Below are 21,187 nucleotides of genomic sequence, written 5' to 3'. Positions count from 1 at the left end.
TACAGGATGGTTACAAAGGGACAGACTGCGTAGTCTTAGTTGTAAGGTCCTGTTTTTACCCTTTGTCTAAAAATGGGCTTGGACAAAATTGTAATCATCTAACTAAACTGCTTGAAAAAGTTATTCATTAAAGTGAATATTTAAAATTACATTGAACAGAGTTGAACATTGAACAGTTACATTGACATTCTGCTCGTGACCATGATACCTGCAAAGGTGCCGAAACGTCGGGAGCTAAAATCTAAAATTAAACAGCGAAATCCGTAAAAGTAGTTTCCTTTCAATGTCTAACATTCGCGTACACCTAAGACACCACTATAAATTACATTTTCAATATGATCGGGTTTCTGTTATACATTGTATAATACCATATCTAAATTTCATTCATAAAACATTTAATTACAAAGTTAAACCAATTAATTAATATACATACAACCATAAAGATATTAAAAACTGATGAATGTCAATAAATTATTCAATTATTCAAATGTAATTACAAGTACATGCACGTACACTCGTCAACAAAAGTCTTTTGACACAATAAAAATAATCAAAATCTATTTATTCAAATTCAAAATCAACTACAAAACCATACACAATGTAATTCCAAAAGGGTTGAACGGCCCATTTCAAATAGGCCGTTCCTCAGACACTTTTAAAACGTTACTTTACTGACTCTAGTTGCACGGTTCCAAAGTGTCATTCTTATAGAGAAGAACCGGCAACGGCAAGTAATTCTTTTCACGACGTCTTGTCACGATTGATGGATTGTGTAAAAGACGATATGGCTGAAAAGAGTGTTTCTTGTGAGATGACGTCAGATAGAAAGGTATGGAAGAAGAAGACATGTTGCGCGGCCCCGAAATAAAGTAATTGGGATAAGGGCAGGGGAATGATGATGACACAATGGAATTCAATGGCTGTTGTGTTTGGAACAAATAGGCTTGACACAGTCACTTTGACACCTTGACACCACAAACACATTCAGGGAACAGACATTAGGGCAGAAGACTGCCGGACTAACGGGATTGTCCAAGGGGGTTACCGAGGCCCCGGTATACAAAGGGCAAAAGAAGGAATATGGGTGGGTTTTGTCAAGAAAATTCTGACACACGCTTCCGCTCAACCCAAAGAGGTTGGAGTCATTTTATCTTGTCTCATCCTAAAGAAATACTTATTATAGCACTTACATAGACAATGAATTAATGAAAGTTGTAGATGGCTATCGGCAGGGTTTAAAATAAACTTTTTTTAACAGTTGTACGTTCGTACTATGAATTCTAAAATATCTTCTAGGGCTTGGTTTCGAACCTACGTCCTGTGAACTCCTGTGACTTGGCAGTCTAACGATCGCGGTCATACCACTATGATATTATATACTGGCACTTTGTAAATTGACTTTTGTTGGCGACTGTACTGTTACGTAATGAAGGTCGTTTAATGTTTTAATTTTTTGAACTAGTTTTTGTTATGTTGATTAACAAAGTTTTTAGTGAATTATAAACAAGTATACTGCAGGTATAAAGTCTTCAATAAATAACATTACAATATGTTTTATAGCAAGTTTCAGGAGGTTGATTCATATATGTTTAAGAACGGCTTAATCACGCGTATTTATCGGGATAGCTCGACTAATTTTAGACCCATCGGAGGCCTTTATCCAATTTTAAGGTGATTTTTCGTTAGAATCTTACCTATATGCGGATGATAATGCAAATTCTTTCAAAATCAAATAACTTATTCATTAACAAAGCTTTAAGTTACAAAGATTAATTTTTATTAAATGATGTAACGGTTTACTCACGCGTATTTATCGGGGTAGTCCGACTAGTTTGACTCGCGATCCCGCCGCGTCTGCCCATGATTAAGGACTCCGGTTGGGTCCGAAACTAGTCGGTCTACCCCGATAAATACGCGTGAGTAAACCGTTACATCATTTAATAATGAATCAGTCTCACGATAGTTATTATAAAAAAAATAATAATATTATGACTAATTTATTTGACCTATTTAAGGTATTGAATAATTGAGATTGTTTAAAATTGGTTCCTTTCATAGTTTATTTTTCGGTTAATCGATGCTTTTACGGTTTATAAGCTCTATAACATTCAAGTATCATGTAGGTATCACATCTATACTAATCTATATCTATACTAATATATAAAGCTGAAGAGTTTGTTTGTTTGTTTGTTTGTTTGTTTGTTTGAACGCGCTAATCTCAGGAACTACTGGTTCGATTTGAAAAATTCTTTTTGTGTTGAATAGACCATTTATTGAGGAAGGCTTTAGGCTATAAACCATCACGCTGCGACTAAAAGGAGCGAAGATACAATGGAAAATGTGAAAAAAACAGGGCAGGGATAAATCATAACTTATATCTTCTGCCCACGGGGACGAAGTCGCGGGCAACAGCTATATAGTTAAAATATAAAGCTTATTAACGTATAGGAATGACATTCCGTTAGACAAGTGACGTGACTTTGACTCGTCAGTTCAATACATTTAAGCGACTCGTCAGCGTTAGCGAGGAGACATGTAACTTGTTCAAAAGACGTTACTTATAGGACCTTATTGTTTATTTCTTTCATTAAAAAAACTTGTCAACACCCTTAATAACACATCCGTGATAAAATAATATCATACATAATAAAATAATAAATTAAATTATCATGTATATTAAAATACATAAAAAACTTAACAGGAAATTTCTATAGGGCAACATTTTTGTACATTGCCAGTAAAATGATGGTTGTATAATAAAATAATAAACCCTTTTCGATAATGCTATTGTGAACGGGTTTGTTATAGATAATATTAAGGAAAACTTCGGCAGAAGGCTGGTAGCTGGTGATTTTATTGAGATAGTATAAAGGTTATGTGTCAGTGATAGCTATGCTTTTTTTATTCGAATGCTCTACAAATTTGCCGAATTTATATGGTCTCCAAGAATCCGAGTTAATAATTAACATAATTATAAGGTTCAATATACGGATTTTTTTATAAAAAATGTAAAAAAAATGTCGGACTCTATTGACATTTAGGAAGCGGCAGTGAGCGGCCGATAAGGGGTGCTGTCTACACAAAATGTTATGATTCTTTGGCCACCAAAATATGTATGTTACTTTGTAGCTTAACTTGAAATAAAACTATTTTCATGGGTATTTTTAACCAACTCCCGCATTAAAGAATTTTAGCTTGCATCGCAAAGGGCTTCACAAACATTCAATTCAAATACACAACGACACGAAAACTCAACACAAGCTTTCGTGAATCACAGAAATACTTGTCCGACGCCTGGATCGAACCCGCGACCAATCGCGCTCTGCGGTTTAGAAGTTGTGACCTCTACCACTCGGCTATCCGTGCAATCAAATTTAATTTAGCGATAATATAATAATGCAAGCCTGTTTAAATAATAGTAAAGCGATAATATAATAGTGCAAATAAACAGGATTGCTTTATTATATTATCGCTTTCGCATCGCTTGCAATGTACAGCAGACCAGAATGCGGACCAATAAATATAATTGAAATGGCCCAATACCTGGTCTGACCGTAAGATCTTTATTATAACCAGGCTAACCGTGAGTTACAAGTAAAATTAACTGGTACACTGAGGTTATTGTTAAGGTAAGTTTAACTGGTGAATAAGAAGGGGGTGATTATTTGAGAGAAAATCGACTGCTAACACCATTTTTTTGGTAAGGCGGGAGAGTAAAAATTTCCTCGGTGGAGGAAATGGGTAGTGTCAGAGTCTTACTGACTATACCTGAACCGCCGTGCTAAGTCAACCGCGTTTTTGTGTCGGTGTATGGCAATGCGTTGCAATCCTTCATACAAGTGTTATATCCATAATTGTAAAATGATGATTCTGAATAGACTGATTTTGTTTTTGGTACGGCTAATTAAACAATGTTTGTAGTGCAAAAATCTTTATTTTACTTCGAAAAGGAGAAGGTTCGTAATTCATCTGTGATTTGGTTTGCTTTGTATGAACTTATTTTGCTGATTCTTTGTTCATTTAACGTCAAGTTTGGGTCAGTAGTTTTTTTTTCGAAACAGGTTGTATGTTTTGTGCTGTTAAAAAAAATATTTGGAGATCTTGTTTTTCTTAAGCATTCATACCTACTGAAAATAAAGAGCGGCTGCTTTTATTTTGCTTTATTTTATTTTACCGTTGCATCATTTATAAACAATTTAAAGTTATTTATTTTCTCGTTTCGTTTGCTTTATTACTACAACTAATTTGGTTCAAAATATAAGGCCATTTTCTACCACAGTATCCCACCCAATAATTTCTGTCAATCATATTTTTTTTAGTTTTTTTTTTAAGCTGTCCCTTAAGTATTTTCTTTTCTATTTTAATATTTAATCCCCACACAATGTCAACTACACACAATTACAAAGTTGTCAATACAAATTGGCCATCCGCGTCACAAATCCCCGCCCATACAATTACATACATAATTACATACATACATACATGTTAATACAATTATAATGTAAACCTGCCGCGCCCGACTTCGGTATGCGGAAATTGTAGCAATGAGATCTAGAGATGGAAATGTCAAATTGTAAGGGATGTGGGAAAAATAGATGAGTTGGTATTCGGCCAAAAAAAATGTGAGATAGGTAGCAAACGAGCAGATTGGATTGCGATTTAGTTAAGGTTCTCAATCCTTTGTCTGTACTCTAAAGAGTGAGTTTGTTGGAACTTTTTCAACTCTCTCAAAAAAATATGCTATGCTTTACCTTGCAGCAGTACCAGAAGTGTGTGTGTGTAATGTATTTAATATTAATTATTCATTTAAATGATACTTATTTTTCTCATTGTCCAGATTTTCCACCGCAAGACATACATAACTACAAATATTTGCCGCATATTTTTTACCAAAATACCGCATCCATTGAGCACACTCGCTTACCCACATCCGTGGCACTAAAGAGTACTTGTTGCGATGCACTCAGCAATTACCTTTAATTAAAGTGTCGGCAAAAAAACTTTTGATGTCAAACGCAATAATTATGTCACCTTGAACGTTCGGTAGCTATTGATTAATTAGTATATTATGTTTTATTAAGCTATTTTTAAGTAGATATGATTTTATTAGATGGCTAAAAAACTGGGTAAGTGCGAGTCGTATGGTAGCGCAGGGTTCAGTGCGAATAGGACGTATAAGATGACATTGTAGCTCAGGGTTCCGTGCAAATATGCTAAAGAAAATATTTTTTTAAGTGAATTATGAGGTTGTCTATACATTTATTAGTCAACTTAATTTATGACCGTTAGGGCCCGTAGTAGCTAGGGGGGGAGGAGCGGTCCGCCCCGGGTGCCATTACCAGGAGGGCGTCAAAATTGAGAAAAGTCGCCAAATTATAATGTAATATATCGATGTTGTCTGCGCGCAAAACAGACAAACAGGTGTAACTTTTTTTTTGATTTCTACTTTGGGCGGCAATGTGTGAATCTGCAACGGGCGACGGTGACCCTTGCTACGCCACTGGTTGCAATACTTTGTAAGGATATCTAACGTAATATCGTATATTTCTGGCATCATCTAAATAGGCTCTTATTACAAGTTAGTATTTGTTTTTTTAGCAGCAATAGAAATTCATGATCTGTAAATTTTCAACAGTCTTGTAGCCACAGTCTTCATAAGATACAGCCTAGTGACAGGTAGACAAACATGTATGTCTCAGAAATGAGGTTACATTCTTATCCTTGGTAACGTGTCCTTAAAAATAAAGATTAATTTATCCAAATGATTCTTCTGAATAGCTAAACGGATTTTTAAATATGGAGTATATAACATATTCCTTAAATTGTATCTGCCAAATACAAAAATCATTATTATATAGCTATAATGTCACTTATACTTATACGCAGACTTATCATTTTAATTAATACGGAAGTAACACTTTTTTGTCACGTATATAATCCATGGATGTCTGCTATAGCTGCAAAAACATAACCCTCCTTTAACAAAGCCTTAGTGTTAATCCAAGGTATCAGCTACCTTCGTACCAAATTTCATTGAAATCGGTCCACTCGTTTGGGCGGTTGAGATAACAAATATACTCACAAAAACCCTAAGATACTTTCGCATTATAATATTAATGTCATTATTTTAAAATAAATTATGTTAACGATTAATTGGATCAGATAATAATTTAGCCCTTAAATAACACATCTGTACATCCTGTGATCTTTTTATTACGATTTTTGTGCCCTTTTCAAAAACCCTTATTTGGTACGAGTCTACAAGTCAGCCAATTAATCGAAACTTTTTGGAGGAAACTCAACTTTAGCATACCACAAATAGGGTTGCAGTTCACTTGTTGACATAGAAGGAAGAGCTGATTTTTGCATTTCTTTTATTTTTAATAAACGACGTAACATAGTGGATGCGACAGATTAAATCGATGTGAATTTAAATGTCTTTTTTTTCGTTCAATTTATTTATTCTGTTAACCTGTCGGTACAGTAGCGAGGTGTGTGGTTTGTGACTGTTTTGTACACAATTCTTGTCTGGTGGAGAAATGGAATTTTACAGAACATAACTCATAAATAAAAGGTTACAAATACATTGAAAAAAACATGCAAAGAGTAAAAAACATTAAAAAAATAATAGACTCGGAAAGAAAATTGTTTATCACGAAAATACTTTTTCTACGTGGGGTTCGAACCCGAGACACATCATGTACATGGCCCCGATTCTGCTATTTACAATGGCCGATGAATTAATAGAAATTGGACCAAATTGACACTATTCATATTCACTTTAGTATCTCCTAAACAATTCATTGTATTGACAGTGAGTGTTCCGCCCGTACTGAATATCCAATTATTGTGTTGGCAATATACTAAGGAATCCTCCAAAACATTTGCAAATACAATTTCAAATTTAACCCTATTACCATTAATTCATCGGCCTTTATAAATGGCAGAATCAGGGCCATTATGGTCATCGGTGTGTACTTCAACCACTTTGTTATCTGTAGAGTCAAAAATATTTATAACAGGTACACTTTAAACGTGCTATGTCACTTCCAGGGCCCCAATTCTGCTATTTACTGGCCGATGAATGAATGAAATTTGGCAAAGATTAAATTTTTGTATTCTCTTTTTCATTTTTCTATCTTTTTTATTCTTCTATCTACACCCAAGGTCAATACAATTAACTTCGAATTGGCAAAATGCTTAAGATAATTCATTCATCGGCCATTATAATATAGCAGAATCGGGGCCCAGTAGCTGTGTCCTTCATGCGTCACACAAGGTTGGTTCTATTAATTAAATAGGACTGAACGATCGGTATTAATTACTTATTATCTGATATCTTTGACATCTATTGAGCTGTAGTGCCTCAGCCAGATAATATTTATTCGATTTTATTATCATGATTTCATTTTTTGACTAATAATTAATTAACTTATGAGACTTCTCTAGCCTTAAATATCAAGGAAAGAGGGGATGAGGGGAGAGGAGGAAAGAGGAAAAAGAGATAGAAGATAAAAACCCCTACGAGTCCTCTTTCTAGAAATAGAAGAGGAAGAAGAAAAGGAAATGGTGGAATGAGAGAAGAAAGATTGGCTAAAAGAGGATCGTATAAGGAATAAGAAATATTTGCACAGACTATCGCCACATTGCCAAATCTATACTTTATATCTATACTAATATATAAAGCTGAAGAGTTTGTTAATTTGTTTGAACGCGCTAATCTCTGGAACTACTTTTTCAAATTGAAAAATTCTTTTTGTGTTGAATAGACCATTCATCGAGGTAGGTTTTAGGCTATGTAACATCACGCTGTAACTAAAAGGAGCGAAGATACAATGGAAAATATGGCAAAAACGGGGTAGATATAAATCATAACTTATATCTTCTAACCACGCAACAAACTACTAGTTACAAACATACAAACATATATTTTATTATTTGTATGTATATGTTACTTGGCTACACTCATATTCTAATTGTGTTAATATTATAATTATCTTGCCGACCGTACAACAGCCTACGGTCTACGCTAACGAATTGACGCGCGATACACTAATTTTACGCACAAATTAAAATGTGGTAATCTGTCAGTTATTTCATATTGCACTTTGGCTGGTAACTAATTGAATTAGCTTCATGTACGGTCAACAAAACAGTGTAACAGTTTAAGTTAAAAAATCGTGTGCAGGTAAAATAGCGATAAGGTTGACATTAGTAGCTGACAGAATGTATTTGTACGGGAAAGTGAACCTTATTGCTTTATGACGCGCGAATGATTTTCAATCTTAAGGTGTTAGACTACTTTTTTTGCTGATTCTATGTCAATAAATGTTCAAGTGCGAGTCGGACTCGCAACACGGAGGTTTCCGTACAGATTGGTTAAAAAAATTATGGTCACCTATTAAGTTTTTGACTGTACCAACCGTTCCTTTCCTTCGATATTGATATAAAATACAATATTGTTATAACAATTTCAGCTGCTTATATGCTGCTATAACGATTGACGAGATGCATCCTGGGTAAAGAGCGGAGCCTGAAGGGTTCAATTTTTTCAATTTATGTACGGAATCCTAAATACTGTGATTTCCAAATTCTGAAACATGATATGCACTACTTAATTAAATGATTTACTCGCTAATTAGGCGAGAATATCCTTATTTCGATGTATTTTAGTTAATTATTAATCAAATATTTCTTTTTGATTGAATTATTGGTTTGATTCATTAATTAATTGATTGATGTTTATTTTGTAACATCTAAAAAAGGGGATTATGAAAATAATATATTAAATATCTGTCCCGGCAAACGTTGTTTTGCCATACAAATCAGTCCTAGGGAATAATAAAAATGGATGTATGAAAAATTTATGTTGTCCGGTTTTCAGACCTACCCAATATGCACACAAAAGTACATTTCTCTTTTTTAGGGTTCGGTACTCAGAACCTAGCTCCATTACTGAAGCACCGTTATCCGTCCATCTGTCTGTTGGTCAGCCACCATATGAAACCAGCTATCGGGTTTCATATGTATATATTGTTGAAATTTTCACCATTGATGTGTTTTTGTCGCCGCTATAGCAATTATACAAAAAAAAGATCATCGCTCTTGGGGCATCATAGTTGTCACAGCCAAAAACGGTCTCGCAAGTCAAACTCACACTTACCTAAAACGTTTGTTTCTTTGTTTGACACGAATAGGCTTCGAAACTACTGGTCCGATTTGAAAAATTCTTTAGATAACTACACTGTCTCCGCTGAACATAGGCGATAATTTATTTCAAAAATATTAGGGTAGGTAGGTGTCATAGCTTATATCTTCTAACCTCGTAGACGAAGTCGCGGGCAACTGCTAGTATTATATACATATAGAACTAACTACATAATGTTTTATTTTTATTAAGTGTCTTAAGTTTAAGGTCCAAGAAATAATTAATTTTCTCTAGGGTCTTTTGGAACGACGTGCTAACTACCAGTTCAGTAAAAAACGATTTATATTATTATTATAGCAAACACGAAAAAAATGAGAAAATTTGAAAATTTGGCAATTTCTTCTTGTTCAGAAATCAAAGAGATTATTTAATGTCTTTGTCAAGTATAAATGGGAGAAATATGGGTGAACGATTTGTAAAGGTCTCGGGTCGAGTTTGGATGAGTCTGGCACGGGACTATAGATGTTGGCAAGAAAGAGGAGGCCTATGCCCAGCAGTGGCAAGATAAAGGCTGTGGATGATGGCGATGAAGAAAAAATTAAAGGCTTTTAATTAATAAAATATTCTGTATCATCTGATTATAAAGTCGGTGATAAAGTCGGTGAGACTGCCCGTGTGTAAATATAGTCTATGATCTTGGGAGAATAGAACATTCTCCACCATCTCTCAAAGCATTTAATTTTAAAAAAATATAAAAAAAAAACGTTATTTTGACCTCTCATAGCATTAGATACTTACTTTGCGGAAGCACAGCAACACACTTCCCCATAGACAAAGTGACAGATCTAAATGCTAACGAATTAATAGAAGCATCAGGCAAAGCCACGAAAGTTATTTATTCAAAAAAAAACATTAATGCATTTAACTAATCTGTATCATAATTTACAATTACAATAAGTAAACCATCACTAATAATTAATTGTAAAAATGACAGTTTAGTTATCAATTTAAAATATTTAATTATTATTTTTTATTTCCAAATTATTATAAGTACATATAAAATTTTCAAATAATATGCAATTTATTTTATCTTCAAAACTATAACCTTACCTTAATTACAAGCTGTTTTAAAAAACATATCAAAAACAATATCTAGATGCCTACACGGAATTTCTTCGAGAAACATTACAATACAGGCCGATATGATACAAAATCAACTCCTGCGCAACTATATAAGCGGTCAGCGTCGAACAAACAGTATCAGTCTCACTGTGCAGTCGAGAGGATAAACAATCATTCAAAATGTTCGCTAAATTGGTGAGTTATTTACTATATAGTATTTATTTAAAATAATAACAGTATTCATTTATAAAAAAATCCTTAATCGTAATACTGGTATTGTTAACTACCTGTCCCGAAATAATCTTTTAAAGGTTAAATTTGATAAAGCATTGTACAGCTATGTTCCATAATCTGAGCTACCTATCTGTTAAAATCCCATCGAAATTGGTACAGCATTCGTGGAGATTACCCCGTGTAAGCAAACGAAAAGTGAATGAAGTTTAACGTCAGTTTTGCATTCGTTTTAATGATCCAAAAAGTTTACCTCTCCAAACTAAAATAAGGGTGTTATAAGCTTAAACTTTCTATTTACCTATTTCTTTGCGTGTGCATCTGTCTGTGGAAGCATATCTCTTAAACGAACAAAGAGACTCCGATAAATTTCTCTATAGTTAATAAATGTCCTAGATCGTTCTCGGGTTTAAATTGAACGGTGCAAAACGATAACGTGTTTTTCCATTTGCAAAAAAAAATGTTCAGGTGTAGTTACAATTTTATTTTATAGTTATTATAACACTTAATAAGTTGTCATTTCAAACGTCTAATCATAACACAGGCAACATATAATTATGTCACCTTTACAAATTACCGCCTAAATTACATTCGATCATGAATAATTCCATAAATTATAGATTATAATGATATCTATGAATATTTCTTGCAATACATATGTCAATTATAGTTACCTTGCACCCACATTTTTTTTTTATAGCGTGGGTAATACGGTAGTGCCTAAAATATGCTTCTTATTAAAAAAAAATTGTTGACAAACGTCAAAAAAATGTCATTCAGTAATTTTGACTTAATTAATTATTTAAATTTAGTTTAGTTAGTAATGACAACTTATGCTTTATATAATTGAAAAAGTATAATAACAAAATGTGACTAGATGGTATTATTTTACAATTTTGGCGCACTTTTTTGCATTCTTGTTAGAGGATGATACTTGTTTTTAATTTTAATAAAACCAAACCGCTCTTTTTGGTTAAAGCGTGATATCTATATATATACTAATATATAAAGCTGAAGAGTTTGTTTGTTTCTTTGAACGCACTAATCTCAGGAACTACTGGTCCAAATTAAAAAAATCTTTTTGTGTTGAATAGACCATTCATCGAGGAAGGCTTTGGGCTATAAACTATCACGCTGCGACTAATAGGAGCGAACATACAAAGGAAAATGTGAAAAATAGGGCAGGAATAAATAATAACTTATATCTTCTACCCACGGGGACGAAGTCGCGGGCAACAGCTAGTTATAAATATTAACGAAGGTTTCTTCAATAAAAAGGCTAACTAACTCTTAAAAATGTCCAGTAGTTCCTGAGATCCATTCAACGAAACTCAGCAACATAATATTAGAATATATTTTCCAAGTTTGCGCCCAATCTTAATCAAAACATTCCAAAATAGATTTATAGCATTAATCTATAGACAATCAAGAGAACAATGCCTGAAAATATATTAACATCATTTACACGCCAATGTCATTTAATTTGAATAAGTAACATGCAACATTCGTGCATAAAATAATTGTTTCTAACGCCCACAGATAAAATAATCGATTGCCGCCATCTTGAATTCTGATAGAAACGCGGAATGACAAATATTTGACGTATAACACTTTCGTAATTTGAATTTATGTACAGTTGTTAATTGTAAACTTGTCTTGATTCGATTTATATTTAACCCGAAATGAATATTAAAAGTAATTTAAACATTCATGTTTTTAATGTAAATAAAGTTTCTGATGCCTGGATCGCTAATTTATTGATTGAAAATCATCTTAATTGATGCTAAAAAAATCGCAGAGTGCGACGAATTTAGGAAATTCCTAGAAGAAAAATGTCGTTTTATAGGCTAGTATTAAAATAATCTTCGAGGCTTATACGCTTATGTGTATGTGCATTTCAAGATTTCTCTAAATCAATACGATATCATTAGATATCAATTTCAATTTAAAAAACCACCACCTGTGACATGTTTTGCAAGTAACTACTTATAAAATTGAAGAAATAAAATCATTAAATTTGAAATAAATATGTTCCTTCTTGATTAGTTTTGATCGACAGAGCTGAGTGTCACAATACAAATGAACGCATTCCAATATCAAATTTTCGTTTCCAATTAAAACAATTTTAGACGTTTAGAAATATCGTGTTTTATTGCCGTTACGCGAAATATTGATTAATAAGTCTTGCGCACTCACATTGCAACTACTTTGTTACGGCCTGTTTGGTGCAATATCAACTGCTAAGGGCGTAATATTCAGTATTTCAGGGGTACGCAACCTTTTTTTTGTTTGGTTGTTGATCATATTTAAGTGGGTTCTTGAATATTGATTGCATTTGGAAATGTGTTCATTAATAGTATCTTGGAAATGTGTAGACTACCTATGTGTATATTGATAGGTATTATTGTTTGTAATGTGGATAATGCAGTTTTCAAAGTATTTTTATCAATATAGTGTATGGTCCCGTTATTATTGTTAATTACAGTTTATTGCCAATATTATTGCGAGTATGCGACCAACCTGTTTTACCTATTTTATTCGAGACAATTTTACATACGAGACTCCTCGTAAAATCCGAGCACGAAAAAAATAAAAAAAAATTATACATAGGTACCAAAGGTTGCGGACCTCTGGTTCCTAGAATCAGGAAGTAAACTAAACTTACATAATGTTTTGGCATACCTTTAATATTGTTATCACTGTTCGCAAGCCTACGCCCTAGGCAATAAATAGCAACTCGTTTAAAACGGCCTCTTGAAGTGAAACAGCGGTTGTGGGAGCGAGAAAGTGCTCTACACGGTACATAGCACTGTCTCTTTCTAAAAAAGTCTTAGTTTGACAGGATGTAGTGACGGTATCATATAATTTAAGAAATACCATTGCTGGGCACAGGCCTCATCCAATACAGGAAAGATTTGAAGATTCAGATTCCAATATTTGGGTCAGGTTTCCTCACGATTTTTCCTTCGACATTTGTCTGAAATGTCTTGCCATGCATTCAAGTATGCTTTTATAAAAACGGTATTGCAAAATTTGATTGAATAAAACATAAATACAACTGAGAGTAAAGTTCGGTTTTCAATTCGCATCCATATTTCATAACTTTATGCAAACGAATTATTGTTTTTAATTAAAATGTCAGATCCCAAAGGTCTAAAAGTGAATATAAATCATCCAATGTACATGTTTGAATTAAATCATTTATTCTTTAGATGTCTGACTACACTGAGAAGATATGACGATAGGAACAGGGGCTGCGGAATCTTTTTCAATCTAGACAACTGTTCAAATTACAATTTAATTTTTAGTTTATTTTTCTGTCGAAAGTTATTATTTCGTCAACTGGCGCAGTTGGCTCATCAGCAAAAATCCTGGATTTCAGTCTTTTATTCATCTCCTCTTTAGCCTAATTAAAATAAATTTACTTGTATTTAAATTACGCTAAGCAGGTTATAGAGAAAAAAAATCATTACATTTCAACCAAACCTTTTGCCTCCACAATTTTAATTCTTCACCTTTCCCTTTTTTAACAATACTTTTTGCTCCTTGCTCCAACAGTTGGTGTTCTTCGCCCTGGTCGCGGTAGCCCTCGCTCGGGAGTACCCTGCCGGCGTGCACCCCGCCGTATGCCCTGACTACCCGTTCTGCGCGGCCGACGCTCTCGCGCGCCACACTCCCGACGGCATGCCCATCCCTCAATGGGGATACAACCCCGCTATTGCCCCCGCTGCTCATGGGTAAGTTGAGATTTTACCCCAAAGTTAAAGTCGTGATTAGCTTGCTCCTAAGTCCAATAAGAAGGATGTAATACTCTCGATGTCGCCACTAGACATGGGTAAGAAGTTACCCCAGCGTGGAGGGTATAGACTTTTGATTACCCCTGCTATACATGGGTAATTTGTATTGATAATTTCTTTCCCCAGACTAAGAGTTGTTTCGACTTTTAGAGTAGGCTGATGTGGTTATTATGCAGGTGTCATAATAGGAATACATCTCGCAATAAATAATTGTCAAGAACAAATTAACAAAAAGGTCCGAGTTCAATATGAAAAAGAGCTTGATTAATACAAGGCTACTCTAAATCACTGACAAATGCTTAATGAGAATAATTAAATTTTCCTGGAATTAATCTCAAAGCTATCATTTCAATCTCATCTCAATTGTATCATCACCCTCCACAATCCACCCACTCGACGTAACTGTTTTTTAAATTCTATTTGTTTTTCTCTTTTTACAGAGCCGTGCCTGCCGCCCCCCGCTACCCCGCCGGCCTTCCCCCCGCGCTCTGCCCCAACTACCCCTACTGCTGGTGATTCTACAAATAACCCTTCAAAATCGATATAGTAGCTTACTAACAAATAAAAGTGACAACCCTGAACACTAAACACAAATAACAATACACTGTCACAATGTGTGCGTGTGTAAACACGCCACAAATGCCTATGTGTGCGTTGGCTTTCACAGCTTAATTGTCAATGTGTGCGCACAAATTGTCCAGGGTTGTCACTATTGGCTGTTTCAGAAATTTCCGTAGTTTTTCAACTGAAGCACTGCCATCGTATAAAATGTAAACAGACGAGACGTTTCGTCTTATAGTGCTTTTGCATTTTATAATTTTATGTAAAAACGTGTAAAAATTATGTAAATAAAATATTTTTTTTTATAAAAATATACTTGTATTTTAATTACTGATCAAGTCGTTACTGGACCTTACCAAGTTATCCCTATGGAAAATATGTTCTCATAGATAATTAATTCATAAAAGAAATGGACTGCTCTGTGATAAACCTCATAATTTTTCATGGTGTTTGAACAAACCAAACCTTCAATATTGCTTCTTCACTTAAATGGAAACCATTACTTATACCTATCAACAAATTTGTCCCCTATTTAGGGAGGCTGCGATGTGTGTCCGTCTGACAATATTCACTGATGATCCATTTCTGTTGCCGCTATAACAAGCAACGATGGTCACCCAACATATTATTTTTTCTCTATCCTATACCCACTGCTCTCGTTATAATGGTGCATTAAAAAAAAAACATTTTAATTTCTAGCACCGATGCAGTTTTAGCAATGCGCGATATATACCTACCTTATTATAAGTACAAAATGAACTCATACACTTAAATCACAATAATTGCAATATAATTTCAACACTACAGATTTATCAATACACGCTGTATAATTTATTTCGACCTGCACATCATAATGAAATATCCGCACACATATTTGGTAGTGGAAGGGCGGGAGAATTGCCGCGCTGTCAAACTGACAGTTGTGTCATGGCGGCATGTTATGAAAGAGCACATCATTTTATGATTGATTTAATTGGGCAGTAACTGTACCTGCGACTTAGTCGACGTGGAATTTGATAAAAAAAAACTTAGTCGTTCTAGCCTAAATTATCAGCTTCATTACATCAGCTATCTTCCAATAAAAGTCCCGTCAAATTCACTCCATCCATTTAAAATTACCTTTAACAAACAGACTGACACATTTATAAAACAACTAGCTGTTGCCCGCGACTTCGTCCCCGTGGGTAGAAGATATAAGTTATGATTTATACCTGCCCTGTTTTTTTCACATTTTCCATTGTATCTTCGCTCCTATTAGTCGTAGCGTAATGGTATCTATCCTAAAGCCTTCCTCGATGAATGGTCTATTCAACACAAAAAGAATTTTTCAATTTGGACCAGTAGATCCTGAGATTAGCGCGTTCAAACAAACAAACAAACAAACTCTTCAGCTTTATTTATTAGTATAGAGTATAGATATGCATGTAGCAAAAACGGCTAGTGCAAAATGACAGACAATTCAAATTTTATACGTGCACGAGTAAGTATAAATATTTATTGAATTACTGATGCAAAAAGAGAAACGATCTTTTTTAATCACACCGAACTCCCCACGCACGGTTTTTCGATCCCCGCGTAGGACAAGCATTAGCGTCCTGAGTCTGAGTGTCTTTGTGTATGTGACTTGAAAGTTTGTGAAACACCGTGGCACAAGAGTCAAGTTCCTTAGTGCGGGAGACATGTTTAAAACAAAACCCAATCGCATAATAGGACTGCCAATGATGTAGCTTTATGGCACCGTTTTGTCTCCATAGCCAGAACACTTAGAAAGTGGTAAAGATTGGGCTAATCAACGTGCTGTTCATTTAAATCTTGACATTAAAAAAAGCTCAGAAAAAGCTAATTTTAATAAATGTTTTTTTTTTCATTTAGTTGTCTGAACCTAAGCTGTCGAAATATATTATCTCATTTTTGGCCCGTGGCGTATCTGAGGTGGCGGTGCATAAGATAAAATTTACTGTAACAATTTATTTTATTAAATAATAGAGTTTTTTCCGGTTCTTCTCTATAGGAATGACATTTTCGCACCGCATGCACCTCGTGTCCTTACTGCACCGTTTTTAACCACCTGGAAAACGGCCTATTGAAGATAAAAACTTCTGTTTTTTAATTATCGATCAAACCGTGCACCTATACTTGGTATCGAGTCTTTAAGATAAACAGGTTTAAAGATCGCATTTTATACGCAAAAAAAATACAAAAATAATCTCTTAACCTACAAATACCAAAGGAGGTAAAAAAGTTAACATCCTTTCAGAATACTACCATTCATCTTAATCCAACAGTATCAAGGTTATATTTCCAGTTCTGCATTCCCGCGTAAAATTCTGAACGCCATTAATTTCGCGGGTAATGTCAGCCGGCCATCTTGTTTCAACGCATCAGTCAACGACTCGGCCTTGCGACCGATATCAATTGGTGGTAACTGTTATGTGACGTGTAACCAAGAATAGAGTTGAATATTATGAGAATAAAAATTAATAAATGTTTTGATGGTTCATATTATTATTTGATTTAGTACGTAAGGTTACATATTTAATTAGACCTATACAAAAATATCTCATGAATAAAAAATGGAAAGAATTTGGACATTTTTTGTTGAAATGAATATTAATTAACAGTAACAGAAATGCACCATATGTCATGATTTCAACTGTTGACTTAACATGGTTTCAACGATACATCTGTTTATAGACGGATAGACAGCACATCCTTAATTATAAGGTTCCGTTTTACGTTTTATGTACTGGGACACCAGCACAAATGTTGCTCCTTCAGAAACTAGACCATCCAAAAGGTTGTCTGTAAAATATCACTTTTAGCGAAAATACCAATGTGGCACCATGTCACTTTTTACGTGTATCCAATCCTGTACTTATGTAGTGTGTAATAAAGAATATTCTATTCTAAACTCTAAAAATAACCTAGCTCTATTAAGATGAGTTCCATTCACAAGTCGATAAAACTTGTTTCAAAAAAATCTTGGCTCCCTCTCTTGTACAACCATAATTCGAAATGTCACATATCAATTGACGTTAAAATCTGGTCGGCACCACGCACAGCACTTCCTGCAGCATTAACGTTTTTACTTTTTATTTGACTTTGACACTTGATTGAGAGCCGGCCCGTTAAAGGGGTGGTGTTGCCAGTGTAATAAAAGGGTCATTTGTTATCAAGATAAATATGAGTTGTAATTTAATAGGCAGGGTATAAGTGGTCGGTTTTGATGAAAGTTATTGGTTTTCGATTGCGTTGAGTATATTATTAAAGGTTCGCATAATTTAGTGTTATAAAGAGGAGTAAAACAGGTATATATTGCTATATTTTTTAGCGCTAAAAACTGGGGTCATATTCATTACATAGATCAGATAAAAATAGGTCACAAGAGTAGCTTCCATCTATATGAAAATATGACAATTTCATAGATTTCTATGACATGGGTTGATTTCTGTGATATTGATTTAAGCGTTCTGAAGTAACGGTAAAATAAAAAAAAATACATTCATTTGTGAACTTTGAAAACTTTGGTTCTTTTTGTTCTTTCGTTCATTTGTGGATCACACAAATGCAAGTCCTACACGGGGGTCGACACCGCTAATCTTCGTGCACAGAGGGTTGGAATGGTGACCACAGCAACTCGGCTATCCTTGCAGTTATGAGATAAATAAAACTCAGCTTTTTAGAATCACGCAAGCAAAATTTATTACATTGAGTACAATATAAAAGAGACCGTAGGTTGTCTACCATAAGGTACCAATTCGGGATGCACTTTGTTCACTCTATTCTTCCTATAGCCCTTTTTGACATTTTGGTCCATCATTTGTATATTATGCTGTTCATCGATGAGGTTTTTAAGTAAATCTAAAATGGCCGTCGTCGATTCCTCACCATCTGTTAAGTTGTCGAGTTTGACAGCGATTTTGGCGCAGCTTTCTGGTGACATCTGTAAAACAAAGTTATGTTTAAACATGTTTTGGACCAGGCTAAACAAGGAATCATGTAGGTTTAGGAAGGTTCTATATAACATGTGTATGATGGATGAGCTCGCTACTAGATATACACACCCCTAAAGAGCTAAGTTCTTGCTTTTTGGTTTATCGGAATGATTCTGGTGAGCTCTTCCTTGGGGGAGAAAGAGAGTAGTGGCAGATTCTTCCGACTGAATCTGAACCACCTTGCAAAGGCTTGTGTATGGCAATGCATAGCTATTCATCATATAAGACTTAAGGCCTGCCTACTCTGGCCTAGGCACTGGAAAGATGTGAGATATTTTCAATCGGGCCAAGGTCGACATATATCTCCATATTATTTCTTCAGCGTGAATTGAAATTATTAGTTACACTCCCCAAGAAAAATATCTACCTCTATGTACAAACCTAATCCTGAGGGATCGCCCGAAAAGGTTACCGCGGTTATACACAAAGTGCAGAGGAAGGAACATACTACACACAAAAGGCTTTTAGTCAGTAAAGGTAAGGAACTCTCAACTCCCTTCCGCTCAAACCAAAACGGAAGTAATCATTCATTTCCCATCCAAAACAATAAGTTATGAACCTTATAAGTACTAAGTAACACAATGGCTTCTCCCCTCTTCCCTATCATCTCTTATCTCCCACTGATTCTTATTCGTCGTTCTTTCTCAAACTAGCAACGCTCTTTTAAGTTCTACCTTCTGCACCATCGGCCGTAGAGTCTCCAGTTCTCGGCTGCTCCTCATGTGCTCGTTCTGAAGGTGCCTGGATGACAGCCAGCTGTAGCTACTAGCTTGTTGCTGGATGTGGGCCTCGCGGAGGTTCGCGGCTTTTAGTAACATGTCTGCCTAACGAAAAAAAACAGCATGTTAAGGATTTTTTGTGGTATGTTAAGGCAAGGGGAGAGGTAAGCAATATAAGATAACTTAAGAGTTTTAATATATTTAAATCTCTTTTCAGACTCGCACACGGTTAACAATGACTAGTTAGCCAGTTATTTATACTAAAGTACGATTAAAGCCCGTACGATACGCCTGAATAAGAGCAAACTTTTTCAAAAAGCTGCATCTTTAGATCCTTCAGAGCCACGACCTTTGTAACTTTTCCCTAAAAATTTCAGCCCGCTAACTTATCGGGAAGTGCCTCAAAATTGAGTTGCAAAAATCCAACCAGAACGACAGACAAACAAAAAAACAAGAAAAGTTAGAAAATATTATTAAATGTCAATAAGTATGTAGGTACTTACATATTCCAATAAATCTGTTGGCGAAAATTTCTTTTCTGGGCCAAGCATTTTATTACAAAAAATAAAACAAACGTGCTTACTACCAGTAGCTTAACGTAAAAGAACTTAACACCTACAGATTTATAATAAATGTAATAGAATTAATTCCATACTTAATATCGTTATCAAGAGATAAAACGAATGTAGAAAACCACTAATTTTGTTAGGAAAAACCGGTCAAGTGCGGGTCATTGTGACACACGGGATCCCGTATAAATAGGCTAAAAAAATGAGCAACAAAAAGTTGTAACCTATTAAGTTTATGAACCTAGCAAGCGTAACTTAACCTTCATGTTTAGATACATTATTCTTTCTAACAGCAGCAACAAAATGCATTACCTAGCTATCACGATTCATGAGGTACACCCTGGTGACAAAAACTCAGACGAACAGAGGAGCCTCAGTTATAGGATTCCGCTTTTACCCTTCTGATACGGAACCCTAAATACTAGTAATACAACAGGATGCAAAATTGTGAATGTGTATGTTTGTTACTCTTTCTCGCTTCAACGGGTGAACCGATTCTGATAATCTTTTCTACACTAAAGTTAGTGGCTTACATCGACTTCCTATATTTGTGTGTCTGGCACGGCATTTTCTAACTATCTTATGTGTTAAACTATCCTATGTGTTAATCTTGTTAATAAACTAAGTATCTGTACCTATACCAAGTTTCGTCTAACTCCGTTCAGTGGTTTTTACGTAAAAGAGGAACAAACATCTATACATATTTTTCGCGTTTATAAATATAAGTATTGTATTTTATACTAGCTGTTGCCCGCGACTTCGTCCGCGTGGTTAGAAGATATAAGTTATAATTTATACCTGCCTTCTATCTATCTATCTGCCTTCTATCTATCTTGTAGGATTCAGTCAGCGTTTGCAATGTAAGCGCAAAAAATGTGTTTTTTTACGACCTCACATTAGAAACCTCAAAAATTGTAGCCTATGTGTTATTCTGATGTATAAGCTATATTGTGGTAAAGTTTCATTCAAATCCATTCAGTAGTTTTTACGTGAAAGAGTAACAAACATCTATACATCCATACTTACAAACTTTCACCTTTATAAT

At 34.7% G+C, this 21,187-nt stretch overlaps 2 protein-coding genes across 2 annotated transcripts; one reads left to right on the top strand and one right to left on the bottom strand.

Annotated features, from left to right (window-relative positions):
- The first annotated feature begins 10,204 nt into the window (after positions 1 to 10,204).
- On the top strand, positions 10,205 to 15,169 carry LOC113504257 (cuticle protein 1-like). Its single transcript, XM_026886473.1, is given in 4 exon segments — positions 10,205 to 10,439; positions 10,442 to 10,465; positions 14,060 to 14,238; positions 14,739 to 15,169. Coding segments are annotated over 4 exon segments (414 nt in total). The 5' UTR covers positions 10,205 to 10,304; the 3' UTR covers positions 14,815 to 15,169.
- A 3,365-nt stretch (positions 15,170 to 18,534) lies between these two features.
- Positions 18,535 to 20,171, bottom strand: LOC113504147. The gene is made up of 3 exons (XM_026886310.1): positions 20,077 to 20,171; positions 19,529 to 19,678; positions 18,535 to 18,802 (listed from the first exon to the last, which is right to left on the bottom strand). The coding sequence occupies exons 1-3, from the start codon at positions 20,122 to 20,124 to the stop codon at positions 18,563 to 18,565; spliced, it is 438 nt and encodes a 145-aa protein (XP_026742111.1). The 5' UTR covers positions 20,125 to 20,171; the 3' UTR covers positions 18,535 to 18,562.
- Between the last annotated feature and the right edge of the window lie 1,016 nt (positions 20,172 to 21,187).

Source organism: Trichoplusia ni, chromosome 21, assembly GCF_003590095.1.
Source record: "Trichoplusia ni isolate ovarian cell line Hi5 chromosome 21, tn1, whole genome shotgun sequence".
Lineage (NCBI taxonomy): Eukaryota > Metazoa > Arthropoda > Insecta > Lepidoptera > Noctuidae > Trichoplusia > Trichoplusia ni.
This window is presented reverse-complemented; position numbering and strand designations above follow the sequence as displayed.

Bases quoted from the DNA above. Each gene is read 5' to 3' on its own strand.
- LOC113504147 (XM_026886310.1), bottom strand. From the start codon at position 20,124: ATGCTTGGCCCAGAAAAGAAATTTTCGCCAACAGATTTATTGGAATAT. The intron at 19,679-20,076 runs GTAAGTACCTAC...TTTTTTCGTTAG, and splicing joins CAACAGATTTATTGGAATAT to GCAGACATGTTACTAAAAGC. The intron at 18,803-19,528 runs GTAGAACTTAAA...TTTGTTTTACAG, and splicing joins TACGGCCGATGGTGCAGAAG to ATGTCACCAGAAAGCTGCGC.